The sequence below is a fragment of the Balaenoptera physalus genome, assembly GCF_965194825.1.
Source record: "Balaenoptera physalus genome assembly, chromosome: 20".
Taxonomy (NCBI): domain Eukaryota; kingdom Metazoa; phylum Chordata; class Mammalia; order Artiodactyla; family Balaenopteridae; genus Balaenoptera; species Balaenoptera physalus.
Window position 1 is genome coordinate 49,492,100 of NC_138901.1, and position 16,596 is coordinate 49,508,695.

At 38.2% G+C, this 16,596-nt stretch overlaps 1 protein-coding gene, 1 long non-coding RNA gene and 1 pseudogene across 6 annotated transcripts in view; 1 reads left to right on the forward strand and 2 right to left on the reverse strand.

Annotated features, from left to right (window-relative positions):
- The window catches only part of TAOK1 (TAO kinase 1), a 166,257-nt gene extending 149,762 nt beyond the window's left edge, over window positions 1–16,495 (forward strand). For 3 of the 4 annotated variants that reach the window (XM_082442793.1, XM_082442792.1, XM_082442796.1), the window contains one exon: window positions 2,554–11,980. In XM_082442793.1, the coding sequence (XP_082298919.1) occupies window positions 2,554–3,015 (462 nt within the window). In that variant the 3' untranslated portion in view covers window positions 3,016–11,980. Of the gene's footprint in view, window positions 1–2,553; window positions 11,981–15,641 lie in introns of those variants that run through there. The other variant, XM_082442795.1, reaches the window with a different exon arrangement.
- LOC309650894 (dynein light chain Tctex-type 1 pseudogene) lies at window positions 345–768 on the reverse strand (annotated as a pseudogene). The gene has a single exon. The product of its transcript is annotated as a dynein light chain Tctex-type 1 pseudogene (transcript).
- Window positions 9,266–15,648, reverse strand: LOC309650898. Its single transcript, XR_014257805.1, has 2 exons — window positions 14,465–15,648; window positions 9,266–14,417 (listed from the first exon to the last, which is right to left on the reverse strand). It is a non-coding gene; the product is annotated as an uncharacterized lncRNA (long non-coding RNA).
- Window positions 16,496–16,596: the final 101 nt, after the last annotated feature.

Below are 16,596 nucleotides of genomic sequence, written 5' to 3' on the forward strand. Positions count from 1 at the left end.
CTGGGATATTTTTTTTTTAATTGGAATAATTATTATTCTAACAAAAGTACAAAGTATGGAAAATTCGTGTATTTCAGTCATTTCAGAGAGTAGAGAAAGTTTCACACTTAGCAGATTTCTGCTTTTAGCACCTTTGAAAAGAAACATTCAAAGTTAAGACAAGTGTCAGGACAGGCTCCTGACTACCTTCAGTGATGATTCCTCTGACTTAGGGTGTGCAGGTCACAGAACAGTGTGGTTATATGGTTTTTTTCTCTACATTTTGAGAGTGCCACAAAAACACACTTAAAGAGAGTGAGACAGGTGATCACTGACTAGACGGCTGGTGGTTAGAAGATGGTAGAGAAACGTTGGGACAAAAGGAGAAAATCACAGTCTGGACGAGATGGTCAAATGGACAGTCCGAAGGCGCTGACAATGTAGTACATGGTCTTGTTCTCCCATCGCACAGTGCAGCTCCCATCAGTAGAGCTGTCCCAGAAGCAGGAACTTGCCGTGTGTAATCCCGCTCTGTTCTTCTGCATGATTACACGGGTCACAATGTATTTAAATGGTTTCCCCAGCTTGGTGAGTTGGCTTAGGGTTTGCTCCACTACATTTGTGGTCCACTGATTCACTTCGCTGTGCTGATAGGCATTGCCACCGATGGCTCTTTCTATGGCCTCTTTTACAATGTTGCTCACTTCATCAACAACAAAAGCAGTCTCTTTGGTAGCCTGGTAGTCTTCCATCTTTCCCTCGGCGCCTTGCCTCTGCCTCCTGTCTGGGATATTTTAAAGCAAATTCTAGCATAGCATCATTTCACTCCTAAATATAGATAAAGACATTTTTACTTTAATATAATCATAAGTCCATCATAATATTTAACAAAATTGGTAATAAAATTTAAGTATTACCTCATACTCAGTCCATGCCTAAATTTCTCCTTTTATCTCAGAAATGTTTTCTTTAAGTTGGCTTATTTGGATTGGGGCCCAAACAAGGTCCAGGCATTGCTTTGGTTAATTGTCTTTTAAGTTAATTAGTCTATAATAGGCCCCTCTCCCCTACACTTTTTTTTTTCCCCCATTTGGATTGGATCATTTGTTCTGTAGGAATTCTCAAAATCTGGATTTGACTGATTGCGTCCTCATGGTGTCATTTAATGTATTCTCTTTTTTACTTCATATTTCCTATATAAACTGGTAATTAGATACAGAGGCATGATTGTATTTAGTTTCCGTTTTTAATTTTTGCAAGGAATTTTCATGAGGGTTACTGTGTACTTCCTTTTGCATCACGTCAAGAGATACATAATGTCTAGCTGTCCCCCTTTTAAGTGATATGAATATTGTGAATATTGATCAGTGGGGTTAGGCAATTATCAATTTGATCAGTCATAAAAAAGTTCTCCATCAACTTTTTTTTCATTGTCTCTTGACTTTATTATGAATTATTTTACATTTTAAAAAATATATGTATAGTCAACTACATTTATTTGTAATACCTTCCAGTTTTCCAGAACTGATTATGATGGCTACCCAACCACTAATTTCTAGGTATATAGAAACTAACTTTTTAATGAAAATTTTAGTTTTTGTTTGTTTGCTTTTCACTTAAGGCTTTGGTCTATCTGGAATGTGGTGTAAGATGGGGTTCCATTTTTATTTCCTTCCAGATGGTTGGCCAGTTGTGCCTGTGTCATTTGTTTAAGAATCCATCTTTTCCCCCATTTAATTAATTAATTAATGCTTTTGTCCTGCTTTAAAAACCTACAAATTGAGATCTTTATTCTATTTCTATTTCACTAGTCTGTCCCTACACCAATACCACATTTATTTTATTTTTTAATCTTACTAATTTAATTATTTATTTAGTTTTGGCTGCGTTGGGTCTTCGTTGCTGTGTGCAGGCTTTCTCTAGTTGCGGCAAGCGGGGGCTACTCTTTGTTATGGTGCGTGGGCTTCTTATTACAGTGGCTTCTCTTGTTTCGGAGCACGGGCTCTAGGCGCGCAGGCTTCAGTAGTTGTGGCACGTAGGCTCAGTAGTTGTGGCTTTGGGGCTCTAGAGTGCAGGCTCAGCTGTTGTGGTGCACGGGCTTAGTTGCTCCGCGGCATGTGGGATCTTCCTGGACCAAGGATCAAACCCATGTCCCCCGCATTGGCAAGTGGATTGTTAACCACTTCACCACCAGGGAAGTCCCCCACATTTATTTTATTAGAGTGAGATTTTGGTGTGTCTGATGAAGCTAGTTTCCCTTCACCCACTTTTTTTTTTATTCAGTGTTTTACCTAATGATTTAGTAGCCATTGATGATAATTGCCTTGATTTATTATTTTAGTAGAGGTTATTGCCTTTGCTCTTAAGAACTTGATTTTACACATTTTAGAAATATAAATTATGGATTATTTCTACAGTACATCTCTTTGATTTTTGAATGTACATCCATAAAATAGCCAGAGGGAACTTTGTTATGATTCACTTCAAAGCTGAGTAATTATCACTTCCTTAGTTTGTAGATTTTAAAAAATAAATCAGCCTTCTTTTTGCTTCTCTCCTCCTAACCCCCATCAGATTGAAGAAGAAATGTTGGCTTTGCAGAATGAACGCACAGAACGAATACGAAGCCTGCTGGAGCGTCAAGCCAGAGAAATTGAAGCCTTTGACTCTGAAAGCATGAGACTAGGTTTTAGTAACATGGTCCTTTCTAATCTCTCCCCTGAGGCATTCAGCCACAGCTACCCGGGAGCTTCTGGTTGGTCTCACAATCCTACTGGGGGTCCAGGACCTCACTGGGGTCATCCCATGGGTGGCCCACCACAGGCTTGGGGCCATCCAATGCAAGGTGGACCCCAGCCGTGGGGTCACCCCTCAGGGCCAATGCAAGGGGTACCTCGAGGTAGCAGTATGGGAGTCCGCAATAGCCCTCAGGCTCTAAGGCGGACAGCTTCTGGGGGACGGACGGAGCAGGGCATGAGCAGAAGCACGAGTGTCACTTCACAAATATCCAATGGGTCACACATGTCTTATACATAACTTAATAATTGAGAGTGGCAATTCCGCTGGAGCTGTCTGCCAAAAGAAACTGCCTACAGACATCGTCACAGCAGCCTCCTCACTTGGGTACTACAGTGTGGAAGCTGAGTGCATATGGTATATTTTATTCATTTTTGTAAAGCGTTCTGTTTTGTGTTTACTAATTGAGATGTCATAGTATTTGGCTGCCGGGTTTTGTTTTTTTGTTTTTGTTTTTTAACTTTTGGAGAAATTTTGAAAAGGGGAATTGATATGTATGTGTGTATACATATACATACACACACACATACACACACACACACACACATACACACACATATATATATATATATATATATATATATATATATATATATATATATATATATATATCTCAAGCATGTGGTTACAAGAAATTGGCTAGTTAGGGGGTATTTTCTGAACACTGCAAAAATAGAATGCAGCAATGTGTCTTGAGTCATCACTTTGGGGCAGTTATATCCTAAGAAGGTCGTGAAAAAATCTAAAGCCTTTCTCCATACCCCAAATTCTTATAAGCCACTCACAGCAGGCAGCATATGCTGAAACAAGTTATTATGGAAACACATCTGTGTCCCCTCACCAATGTATTTTCTTTATTAAATTGGTCTGACTTCTCAGCCTCATTTGGAGTGAAAAAGAACGTGGAAATCCATGAACACTAAAGGGTTCCATTGACTTTTTCAGAGAGTAGAAAACAATTTAGTTCTTTTTCTGAATGCTGCATAGATTTGTCAGTGATTTTTTTTTTTTTTTTTTTGTCCATTCAATTGTGCCTTTTTTGTGGCATGGTGAGATGGAGGTGTAAGGAGATCACAAGTTGTGTGGGAATTGCATCAACGAACCTGTGAGCCTTTAAAGGGGAAGACCAGAAGGGTGAGAGAGGCCCCTGAAAGTTCATATGGTGGGTATGTTCAGCAGCATAGTGAGGAGATTAAGCCTCTATATCCTGACGTTTTGTTGCTTATACTGTGATATCTTATCCTAGCTAAGCTCTATAACTCCCAAGACCCCAAACAGTACTTTTACTTTGTACAAAAACAAAGACATATAGCCAATACAAATCAAATGCCAGAGGGTTTTGAATGATGCCATATTTGCAAACTGCCATCTATTGGAATTCTCACCACACTACATAGACATAATTTGATTACCCCTTTTGGCTTATGGGATTTCCTGTTTACAAGTAGAATAGCCAGTTATTTAAATGCTTAGTTGCCATAGTGAACCAGGAGTCACTGAGCCAATGACTTTACCAGCTGCTGACTAATGCTCATCACCACTGTAGATTTTGCTGCATGTGCAGGTCCTCTTTTTTTTTTTTTTTTAAATTGCTGTTTTTGTTGCTGCAATACTTTACAAACTTCTAGTTCCTTGAGACTTAGTGACCATTTGGCATCATGTTAACATCACACAACAGGAAACACCACTTCCAGAAGTCTCTAGCCTCAGTGCTAAAGTACTACTGAAAAGGAACTAGCAAGTTTGGCAAATTAAAGAAAAAAAAAGTAAAGTAAGTTATAGTGGTCAGGGAATCTCTTGACAAACGCTAACTTTTTTTTTTCCCACAGAGGGGCATGTTTTGTTTTGTTTTGTTCTGTTCTGTTCTGTTTAGTTTTGCAATGAAGGATCAACCCAATGCTGAAAGTTAGATGTTACTTGGTATTCCACTGCTAGTGTGGAAATTGAGTTGAAGGTGGGTAGGAAGCTGTGAGTATGACTTGAAGGAAAAAAACTTTCTTTTCAGTGATAAATCAGAGTTTCTTACAAGTTGTCTTGACCCCTCCCTTGTCTTGAAGAACCCTTGCTGCTGACTCGGGATCCTGCTTTTCGTAATAGAGGACTCCAAGGTAGAATTTTCTGAGTCCCTCTCAATGATACTCTTCACCTAGACCAGGCTGATGACCAAGCAGTAATCTATAATTGTTGAAATATTGGCTTTCTCAACAAAATTTAAGTCTTCCCCAGGTATGTCAGTCTAATCTCCCTGAATCCTCCCCTTTAGGGGTTTCTGGCATTCATTTAAAGGTAACTAGAAGAAAAATTAATATTTTACTGTAAATCTTTTAAAAACCAAGATCACAGTAGAATTCACACACAGTTTTAGGCAGTGTTTCAGGTAGCACTCCGGTACATTGTCCTCTTGGCCATGCTTGAGATCACCAGTTTTTAGGTGAACGTGACATGTACTTCTTGTCTGTCTAATGAAAGGAGCTTTTAATTTTCTATCATTTTGCATTCACCTATTATACAGTATTTCAAACAAATTGAGATATTTACCTATTTGGAGGAAAATGATAGGAGAGAGCTTTAGAATTAATGTCCAAAAATATAATGAATTTGATACCTTTAAAAAAAATTCTTATTAGATCTGGCCCCTCTGTACTACTGGAGGGGTGGAATAGGAGTACAGCTCAGTTTTACATACAAAACTCTTTAAAATAAAAAATACTACCAATAATACATGTTAAAGTCCACTTGTGGACTTAAATTAGTCAGATTGAGTTATTGAGTTCATGCAGATCCTATGTACTTGTAAAATTGTGATTGAATACTGACTCCAGATGTCTATCCAGTAGATCTTTGTATCTGATTTAATTGTGTGGCAACCAGTTTTACATGTAGGTCATGACTATACCTGGATTATTCCGTTAAGTTCATTTTAATTAAAATATATATAGTTTGCAAAAATGGTTCAACTTAATTGATTTGTGTGTGTTTGCAAGATCTAACTTCTGAGTAATATCATACATGGTAGGAATTATCAAAGAGTAAAGCTTGTAGCAGGAAAATTTGAAAGGTTTTGAGAGATTCTGAAGAAAGAAGCAGGCACTTTCTGAATCAGTGTACAGACGTCAACATTTGATCAAATTACTACTACCTCTTCCCCATTGTTGGTGTTCACTTGATATATATGTGTTTAAGAAAATAAAAAGTATGCGATATTTGTCCAGCGTATCAGAAAGTCGTAAACGCTATGTCTGGTATCCAGAGCTTGGCAGTAAAAGTTTCCTGTGTTCACTGTCTCTCCCTTTTTTAAGTTAGCATTAGAAAAATGCAAAACCTCATACCTTGAAATATATTGTTCCTAATGGGGTTCCCTTCCTTTTGCACATATTTTTCCCCTTGTTAAAGTCAGCTCTAACCCCGAATTAAAGTATCTGAAAGTATTTTCATTATATAGATAAAGTTAGTTGGAAAATACGTTTTTATTAGTTTTATTGAGAGCTGCCATTCTTTTTAGTCATTTCTGTGCCTAGAGATGAGTAGTCCTGCATTTGAAGCCACACCCACAGATATAATATGCTTGGTACTCTAGGCCAAGGATTTATTATTGGTAAGTTGAACTTTTTAGCATAGTCATGATTTTCAGCTGCCAAGACATCAGGTAAACACCATTCAGTACACTAAAGAAACTGTCCTTGACTCTCTCCCACTCCCACCTATTTTTCCTCACCCCCTTTTCAAAAATTGAAAACGCTATGAGTGTCTTTTTCAGACCATAAGGCAGACTTTAGTAGCTTTCTACTTCTTTAACTAAATGTCTGGCGTTTTAAACTTTTATAGAATACATTGTGTTGGACACTGGAATAATACTGTTTATTTTCACCTGTGAAAAATGACTTTATTGTACTTGAAACACCTCCTTTGCATTTCTCCATTTGTGCCATTCACTAGTGGAAATAAATTGTATTATACCATAATCTACTGGCTTTTAAAAACTGTGTTAAATATGCACATTTTTGGTATAGCTATTATCATTTGTATGTATATATTGTATATACATATGAGTGTCTATATGTGTGTATAGATTGATGAATATAATTCATACTGTACATTTCCATCAGGGCACTTAAGGTTCTGTTATTTTGTTTCATTATTTTAGTCCTCAGTTAAGGCAAGAATGCATGTGTTTCTTAACAGTGAGTACTCTGGGTTGATATTTATGAGAAGGTGGTCATTAGATACAATCTTTTCTATTTTAATCCCCTCTTAGCACTTGAGTGGGTGGAAAGAAAGTTAAGTAAAATGTGGAGCCATAAGTTGCAATGCAGTAAAATAGTGCTGGGGAAGGAGCCAGTTAGTGTTTCTGTGAGTTTGTGTCGTGATGCAATGAAAGATAGGTGATGCAGAGAGAAATGAACCATGGAAACTAAAAACACTGGTGGTGATTCCTCTGCAAAGATAAAAAGAACCAATAAGTCACATAATCTTCATGTGCACTCCATACATATTTCTTAGTAGTGGTGCCATTGATCCTCTTGCCCTTTTTACTCCATTAATAATAATAATTATAAATTTTGCTAAGGACCAAAACATCCAAGAAAGGAATTACTGCTAAAGCATCTAAGGTTCTCCTAAACTATAAAATCAACAGGAAATGGCCACTGGGAGAGAAGGATTTGGTATTGGCAGGGGATTTCTCCTTTTAGCTGCCTCTTCTTGCTTGCTAATAGTAAGTTCTTCATGCACCTTCCACCCCTTCGGAGGCACTACTTTTCAAGCACAGATTTGGCCCAACACTGCAACCCTTTCCTAAGAAGTTTATATGGCCCTGCGTTTTGTTCCATGCTCACAATGTGAAGTGTCTAGTGTATATTCCAGTCAGAAAATAATATATTTAAGGTGTATAAGTGTGAATCTCCTATAATGATGGAAGAGGAGGCTCTTATTTCTTAGAAAACTGCTTTCTCTAAGGAACAAATCTAAAACTTGGCCTGTCATCTTGGAGCTGCTTACCAAAATACAAATCCTTATTAAAGAGAAACAAATTCTCTGTTTTCCCTCATCTATCATGATAGTGCCCCCCAACCAGGTTGTAGCATTGCCTATTAAAAGGCAGTCACTTACTCTTAGTTGTTAAGAACTGGAAATTCTCCATCCTCAGATTCCTTAAAGGATGAAGAGTGTGCTGTACACTTAGCAGACTTGCCTCTTGTATGCAAGGACTACTGATTGAAGTCTATTTTGCTGTGTGTCTGGTTATGTTGTCTGCACTTTTATTAAATCACTACAGTAAGTCTACATTGGAAGTGACTTAATTTGTAAAGAAGTTTTATTAAACACTGTCTAGAAAAAGAAGGTGAAGCTGAGAACTCTTCCTTTATTGTGCATTTATATTTTCTACTGAATTCTCGTAGCCCCCTTTAAAGTCACATTAACGAATTCTTCCCTTGTTGATATTCAGATTTCCAAAATTTCACTCATGCAAGGGAAGAGAATCTATTTGGCCTAATGGTAGTCTTCAGATCATAAGAAATATGTAAATTAGCATGCACCTTATCTGCCTGTTGTGGGTTTCTTAAACTTGCACTTCTCTCTCACCCACCCCAAAATAGATATCCTTTAAAGAAAAAGGCAGAGAATTAAAACTGGGGAGCCATTTACTATGTCACCATCACTGTTAACTGTTACCCAGCAATCAGAACTTTTTGAAGTTTCAGAGCTTGTGTGTGTGTGTGTGTGTGTGTATCTGTTTGTGTTGGGTTTGTTTTGTTTTTCAATGTACAAGAGAGTCTTCTTTAAATAGAGAAAAAGGTTAATCCTCTCTGAAACAGGATGCCCATTGGATATACTAATCTGGACATCTGTAGGTAGTTTGCCATGAAAAAGCAGAGAGAAGATGAGACTTGTGAATGAATGAAAAGGGTATCTTGATACCCCAGAATTCCCCCTAAATTACGGGTAATTCAACCTGCACAGTTTCCTTTTCACTCATAGTTTTTAGCAATTGTGAGTGAAGAAATCATGTAATTATCTGTAAATATGTAGCTAACAAATTGACCTAGTTTCTGTATTTTTTTGTTTTTGTACTAAAGTTTATAAGTCTGTGCCAGCTAGAGAGGAGTTGCTGTCGTTGCCAGTTGTGGTCCTAGCATCTAACCCTGAAACCATCCTAGGTGACATTTTTAGAATTAATGCTTCAGTGTTGTTAAACAGGGAGAAATTAAGCTCAACCATTGGTCAGGTTTAAAATCTTTTGAAGCAAAGTCATTTTATTTAATACAATGATTACATGTCCTCAGTCATGAATGAGGTAGGGAACCTCCCTCCCCCAGTGGCCATGTTTACAGAAGTGTGTTTTGTCTATAAAGTGCAAGGGTTTTAATGTTTATGTAAATTATGCAGGTGATAACATTATGGCTTGGAATTGTTTATTGGGCTCTCTTGCTGAATTTTCAAATGAAATGAACTATGCTTATTACTGGCACATTGATCCCATTTCTGGAGCATTTTCCTATTTCCAGAATTACATGTATTCCTTTGTCATTATCCCTTGATATGCCTTGTAGCCTAAGGTATTAAAAGCTGGTAAACATAGATGAGGGAATTGCATTTTTTAAAATCCATGAACCTTCATTTGTATGCCTTCATTACTCATGTTTCTTTGGCAACTCTGAGGTCAGTGAAGTTTAGAAATGAGATACCAGTGTTAATGAAAAGTGTGTACTCTTTGCTTTTGCATGGCTTGGCTTAGCATCAAGGGTATATTTGGGCCACTTGAAAGCATGAAGACCAGTTGTATGGGAACAGGTTTCTCGCAGTGGCACATTTTGCTTTTTCTGAGCCCTCAAATACATTGCCTCAGCATGAACATTATTGTTTCTATAAATTACACATGGTCATGGAATGAATTATGTGATTTAAAAGGATGGAACTGCTTAATGTTTGCAGATTCCAGCTGGCCATGTGACTATTGGACACATATCAAACAAACCTGGGAGGAAATATTGGAACCCTTCTAACCCTTTTTTGGTCATAGACAAGTATATTTAGTTTATTAAGATGTTGGCTGCCCCTGGTATGTTGCCAGAAAGCTCTTTTTTGGTGCCCATTCCAAATGTGCTTTCTTGCATTTCATAATATCAAAGAAACCACCAACCCTTCTCCCCAACAGCATTTTATGTCAGACCTTTTATTCCACATTAAATGGGAGTTGTGCCTACTTAGAGTGCCCCTCCAATTAATTACATACACATGTCCTAAAATAATCCAAGCAGGAGACACAGGTAGGAAAATTTTTTTTAGGAAGTCCACTCGAGGCCAGTAATCTATCTGACAAGGTATTTTACCACATTATCTTGCCACTTGATAAATGAGCCTATTAGGAATTGCAGGTGGTTTCATAGGACAAAATCCAAGTAGAGAGGGATATGTGGGGTTTCTATTAAGAGATAATTTTGTTATTGTTTTACCTCTCCTTTTATGATCCTTCTCTGCTGGGTTAGAATGGGTTAATTCTCCAAATTTATTTTGTTTTTTATCTTTTAGGGAAATTTTTACAAAAGTGATGGTCTGATGTAAATAACATTTTGAAGTATAGTGCACATAAGTTCCCGAGACTATTTCAACCTGATAATTTGTAAATGCTTTAGAGTTTTTTTCATTAACACTTGTGTTGCTAAATCCTATTTATGTAAGTCTGCTAAAAATTTTAACCCATTTAAAACTTAAACATTTAAATAATGGATGAGTTACTCTGAGCAATTTAGCTTTCAAAACCCCCTTGTTTTAGTATATGAAAAAGATAGCCTAATGCGCATTAATGAGGTTGGAGAGACTATGAGAAATATGTATAGTGTATATTTTAAAACAGCTTTGCTTGTATTGTGAAGATTTAAAAACAAACTTGAGATTTTTAACGTAACTATTAACACAGTTTTAACATAAGTTATCCCACTGGGTTTAAGAGCATCTTGAATGTATAATCCTTTTTGTAACCCAGGTTGGTTTCTGCTTTTACCAGTCATCCAAACATATTATTTATGATTTTAGTTTTATATACTCATTTACCTTTGTTTTCCTCAACCAGCATGATTTTTTTGCACATGTATTGTAGAAATTTTTAAAAAGAAAAATCAGTACATCATTTTCTCTGGATTTTCTTCACTTCTCTCTTCCTTTCTACTAACCCATTACCTTAAAGGCCATATCGCTCCATTTGCATTATTTGTGCAAATGCCAGGGTTGGTTTTTATTTTTATTTTTGCTATTTACCTAAAAAAAGAAAAATGCTTCAGTCAATTGCTTTTTTATTTAAAAAAAGAAAAAAGAAAAGAAAAAAAGCTGTAACCTTATCATTTCTGAGTAGACCATTGAGAGATGAATGCACACCTGTAATAGCCCAGGACCAGCTTTGGTGGCTAAAGGGAATATTTTAACTAAGCAAGAGGTTCTTTTCTAAAAGTAGTATATATTATTCACAATCTCTTTCAGTTATTCCCACAAGTCAGGGGTCCAGATAAAATGAGGGTTATCAGCTAACTGATATGTTATCATTGAGGTTCATCAATGAATTTGTACATTTCTAGTTCCCTTTGGTGAAGGGAAAAAAAATGATGATTTTGCAAGACCTAGATTTTGGCTTGGTTTCTTGCCTCCTTTTTTGGCAGCCTTCATCTTCTCATCTCCTAAAGCCCTTGAGCCTGTAGGGTTTTCATGGTGGACAAAGGACCTGTGGTCTTTTAAAACTAGGACTGATTTTTTTGGCAAGAGATTATCATGTTGAAAGTGATGTTCTGCCACTTTACCGACGACTAATTTTAAATATACACAGTCCTCTTAATTTTCGGACCAAACAGACACCCACAGTGGAGGCTTATCAAGGGTTGCAATGGGGAAGAAGCCTCTCCCTCACTGTCAGCACCAGCTGGTAAAGGTGACTGTACAGATGTGCATTTTCCTTTTGGTAGAAATGGTCCGCAGCACTAATTGGTAAGGCTTATTGTACAGTATATTGTCAGTATTCTTCTGGTTCAACATACCTTATAGTTCATATATAACCTGTATTAATTGTATAGATTGTGCATTTAAAGCTGTTACCAAGTTGTCAGAACATAAGAGCGAAAACAAGGTCATATGTAATATTTTGTTTGTAAGTATCCTTTGTATCATAGCAAAGGAAATGTTTAAAAAAAATCAACTGTAATAAAGTAATTTTAGTACACAGAGTGTCTGCTCAGTTTTTTTAAGTAATTGTATTCCCATAAAGTATATTTCAGTTCAGTGACTATTTACTGGATAATTACTGAATCTCAGGCACTGTGCTGGATGTTGGGGGTTACAAAAATGAGTAAGATATGGGTAAGAATGAGCTCCCTAGTGTAGACTAAAACCCTCTAGACTAATTGCCTCGAATTCTGTGTGCCCAGTGAAGTGGCCTACTGTGCTGTGGATGTGCAATGATTCTACTTTAGGTTCTAATGGCTTGTTGCAGGTTCTTAAGTTTTATATAGGCATATGTTGTGGTCTGTGTAACTACAGTTCCTCCCAGACACATGGACACATAAATGTATGCAGTTCTTGGACCTTGTACAAAGCTTCACAAGGTGGTTTCGCCTGGGTTCGTCTTCCCAGATTTGAAAATCATCACATTTTAGCCCTGAATGGGGTAGAGTATCTAATCCAGTCCTGTTAAAATGACTTTGTCAGAAGGCTTAATTTGGAGGGAAGGAGTTTCTTGGGCTGGGGTTTATATGTTTTTTTCTATTAGAAAATAGTTTTAAGTGTGTCATTTTAAAAAGTATAGTTGAGATTACCTACTTTATTGAATAGAGGACTATCAGAAAAATGGCACTTTTAACTTTTTAACATAGCTTCTAAACTCCTAGAATGTTGATGCTGGGCTATTTTGAGATTAATTAGCATTTATGTAGTGTTTAATTTGCCTGGGTCAAACAACTACGTGGCAGAGCCAAGATTTGATTCCAGGTGTTCTATCTCCAGCATTTCCCAACATCCCACCTTGAATTTGGTTGAGCTAAAAGGGGGTTTAAAAAACAAGATTTCTTTCTGCTTTATCCCCACAATTGAGCTGTTCAAACTACAGTGGAAGGAGAGTTAGGTGCTTCTACCATGTCAGCAACCCAAAACAAATGCTGTCATTGACTAAACACATCAAAGATGCCCTGAGTTATGCTTAGGGTTTAAAGCCTATCCTACCTGACTATAAAAGAAATTTTTTTTTATAGAAGAAATTTTAACATAAATTAAAAAATCACCACAGTGGTTGGCTAGCTCCACAGCCCCAGGGTTATAAGTTAGTGCTATCAGTGATGCCAGCTGCCAAACCGGGGTTTTCCTATATATGTACTAGGCAATTAGTGACTTTAATTATACTTTCAGATACTTGTTCTTACGGATAAGAGGGAGACAAGGCTGCTGAGGGTGTCGTTTATTGCAGGCTATGTAGTAAACAACTTTAGGGGTGCCGTTTATAGATTCATGTTGGCTCCGCCACAAGAGTTGTGCAGCAGCTCTGAAGACAAATTCTTTCTCCTTTTGTTAACGTCCTTTACATTATGGAGTTCAAAATGAGCGTTATTTACTGTTATCTCAGCCAGTGATTGACTAGGAAAAGGCAAAGTATGGCATAAAGAGCAGTGGTTTGGGTTCTGGTCTTTAGCCCCATCACTACTAACTGAGATCTTAAAAGTCACATCCTTTCTGACCATCACTTACAAGAAACAGGAAAGCAGATGGTTTTTGGCTGGAACAAATGAACCAGTGTATAACCTATTAGCCGTAACATGGTTATCAGAGAGAGAGAGAGCATGTGTGTGTGTGTGTGTTTGGGAAGAGGGTGGGGAGAGTTTGTCCTCAATTGGGCAAGCCAGCACCCGGTTTGTAAGCCTCAAAGGTGCTGCTCTCCCAGGCCCTTCCCAACTTTGCGGTGGAATTAATAACTGGAAATCCTTGGCCTTACAAGAATTAGAATATAGACTCTGATCTGAAAGCAGATGCCACCTCATTATAGAGGTCTTTGAGCTCTGGTTGAGGAATTAAATGGGCTTGAAGAATGGGATCCATCTGCTTTTACTATTTCATTATAGCCTAACAGACCTTAATTAAGGCCCATTCACAGTCTCAGTCTTTTCATACGGAACAACTCATAACTTGCCCAAAGTCATATGAGTCACAAATGAAGTAGAAACTAGAACCCACACCTCCAAACTATTTCAGTGCTCTATGCAACACACAAATTACTAATTGCCCACTGGAAAATATCTCTATGTAGGTACCACTGATGATCAGGGAATTTTGAGCCTGCTGGGAAATTATTAGCCCAGAGCAGGAGGCCTGGTTGTTGATTAAACAGAGGTTGTGCTGGTTAGTGTTAGGGGACACAAACCTAGATCTATAGAAGTGAAGCAACAACCAGCAAATGGAGAATGTGCAGTGAGGCTCCGTTAACTCCACAGGTAGGTAAGCACAGCTCAGTACATAGAGGACTTAAGAAGACAAACAGCACATTTGTTTGTGGAGATTTAAAAAAGAATGACATTCCATTGTTGCAGGGAGACTGCAATTTATTATTCAGAGGCAAACAAGCTGAGAGGATTTTTTCTTCAGTCTCACTAGTGATAGACACTAGAGCAAGATACCTTATTACACAGGAAGGCTGGAGGAGCCAGAGACATTTGTTTTTTACCTTATTACACAGGAAGGCTGGAGGAGCCAGAGACATTTGTTTTTTAAGTGTTAATATCTTTTATTTGTTTTAATGAAATTCTACTTTTCCTCTAAACTTTTAGCTCTTCCTGGATACTTCAGAGCATAATTATTAGATGTCTTAAAACATCCTCTGGTCACTTTGGTAGGGTTATTTTCATTAAAATCTTTATGTCATATCCCAACTCCCAGAATTTGGATCAGGTCTGTGATCTGATCCTCAAGCCCATAAACCAACCAGAAGTCATTACAACTGAGCTCGTTAGCATTATTTCCAGTCACCAACTCTCGGATGAGAAGAGACCTTATATCTAATGTAGGCCACCCTTATTTCTCAGCACATGTCCCCTCCATGATACGTGCCTAGGAGCAGTCTAGCTTGTGTATACCACCAATGATGTGGGACCTGCTGCTTCCTAAGGCATTCATTCCATCCCTGGGCACTCAGACACTCCCTAGGTATAGCTTCTTAATCTTAACTCTACAAACTGTCATAACTAGTGAAAACAGTTTCTGATGCCATCTTTTGTGGCTTGGCTGTAGGATCATTGGTATCATTGAATCATTGGTATCATTGGCAAGTTCTGCCAGTGTGGCCAAGTATATCTGCCTGTTTAATCAGGGAGGGAACTTTATACTAAAGTTCATTTCTAAAGGAAGAAACCATGGCATTACTAAGGGTGACTGACTGACAAAGGATCCTGCGGTCTGGGTGGAAGATGAGTACAGAGGAACTTCTGACTCTGGGGTGGTTTTGAGGTTATATATAAAGCTAAGATGACACTTCCTGTGTCAAGACCTCTTTTCTAACAGTACTCAAGTCTTAGCAAGGATATCTTCACTCAAAACAGAGATGACATCTCAAAATGAGGATTCGGTGCTATGTTTTTTTATTATTGTCATCTCTGGCCAAGCCACCTTGGAAACCTATGCATAAATACATAAAATGCTAAATCTTTAAGAGAATTAAGTTATAGCTTAGCACAGTCTTTGGTATCAGAGGTCAGAACTTAGTAGGACTCAAGGAAACCTTGAGAAGCAGTTGCCTGCTTCCTGCATTCTGATCCAGTGGGTGGAGACAGATAACTCAGGTCTGAGATTATGCCTCCTTTATTGTAATTGGGTTGTGTTTTCTTTTCCCCCTTTACCATTTGAAGGTGTTTATAAATAATGAAGAGACCAAAAGGGAGGCAAGCAAGTGAATGAGACCTGAGAGGATTGCCAAAGACTTGCTACCTGGAAAACTCCCAACTCAGTGGTACTTCTTTGGGTTTTGTTTGTTTTGTTGTTTGTTTCTTGCTTCCCCAAACTCATAATTTGTCACTTTGGTTTTTTTTTTTAATTTTATTTATTTATTTTTGGCTGTGTTGGGTCTTCGTTTCTGTGCGAGGGCTTTCTCTAGTTGTGGCAAGCGGGGGCCACTCTTCATCGCGGTGCGCGGGCCTCTCACTATCGCGGCCTCTCTTGTTTCGGAGCACAGGCTCCAGACGCGCAGGCTCAGTAGTTGTGGCTCACAGGCCTAATTGCTCCGTGGCACGTGGGATTTTCCCAGACCAGGGCTCGAACCCGTGTCCCCTGCATTAGCAGGCAGACTCCCAACCACTGCACCACCAGGGAAGCCCTGTCACTTTGTTTTTAGGGCCATGCATTCTCTCAGAATGTGTGCCTGGGGTTCCTCCATCTGGTTTCATATAATTAGCTATTAACCAAAGCAGAGCCAATTTGGGTGATTCCTTCGTCGTTAGACTGAAGGACAGGGTCACCCAAACCTGCTTGAACAGGAACTACGCTTTCTTGGCAAAAATGGCTTGAAAAGCAGTGATGTCACCAAATGGTAATGAGAAGATGAGAGAGAGGTAGCTTCCTGAGAATGGCTATGAGTACCTCTGGCACAGGGGCATGGAGGAGAAATACTTTAGGGTTTAGGTCATTAGGGCTGTGGATCCAAGGGGATCCAAGGGACAAGGGCTGTTCTGCTGTTCACAGAGCTTTAAGACTATAACTGGAAAAAAAAAATTATATATATATATATATATATATATATATATATATATATATATATATATATATCCTCCCCCACCCCACCCCACAAGCCAGCTTTCCTGTAAAAAA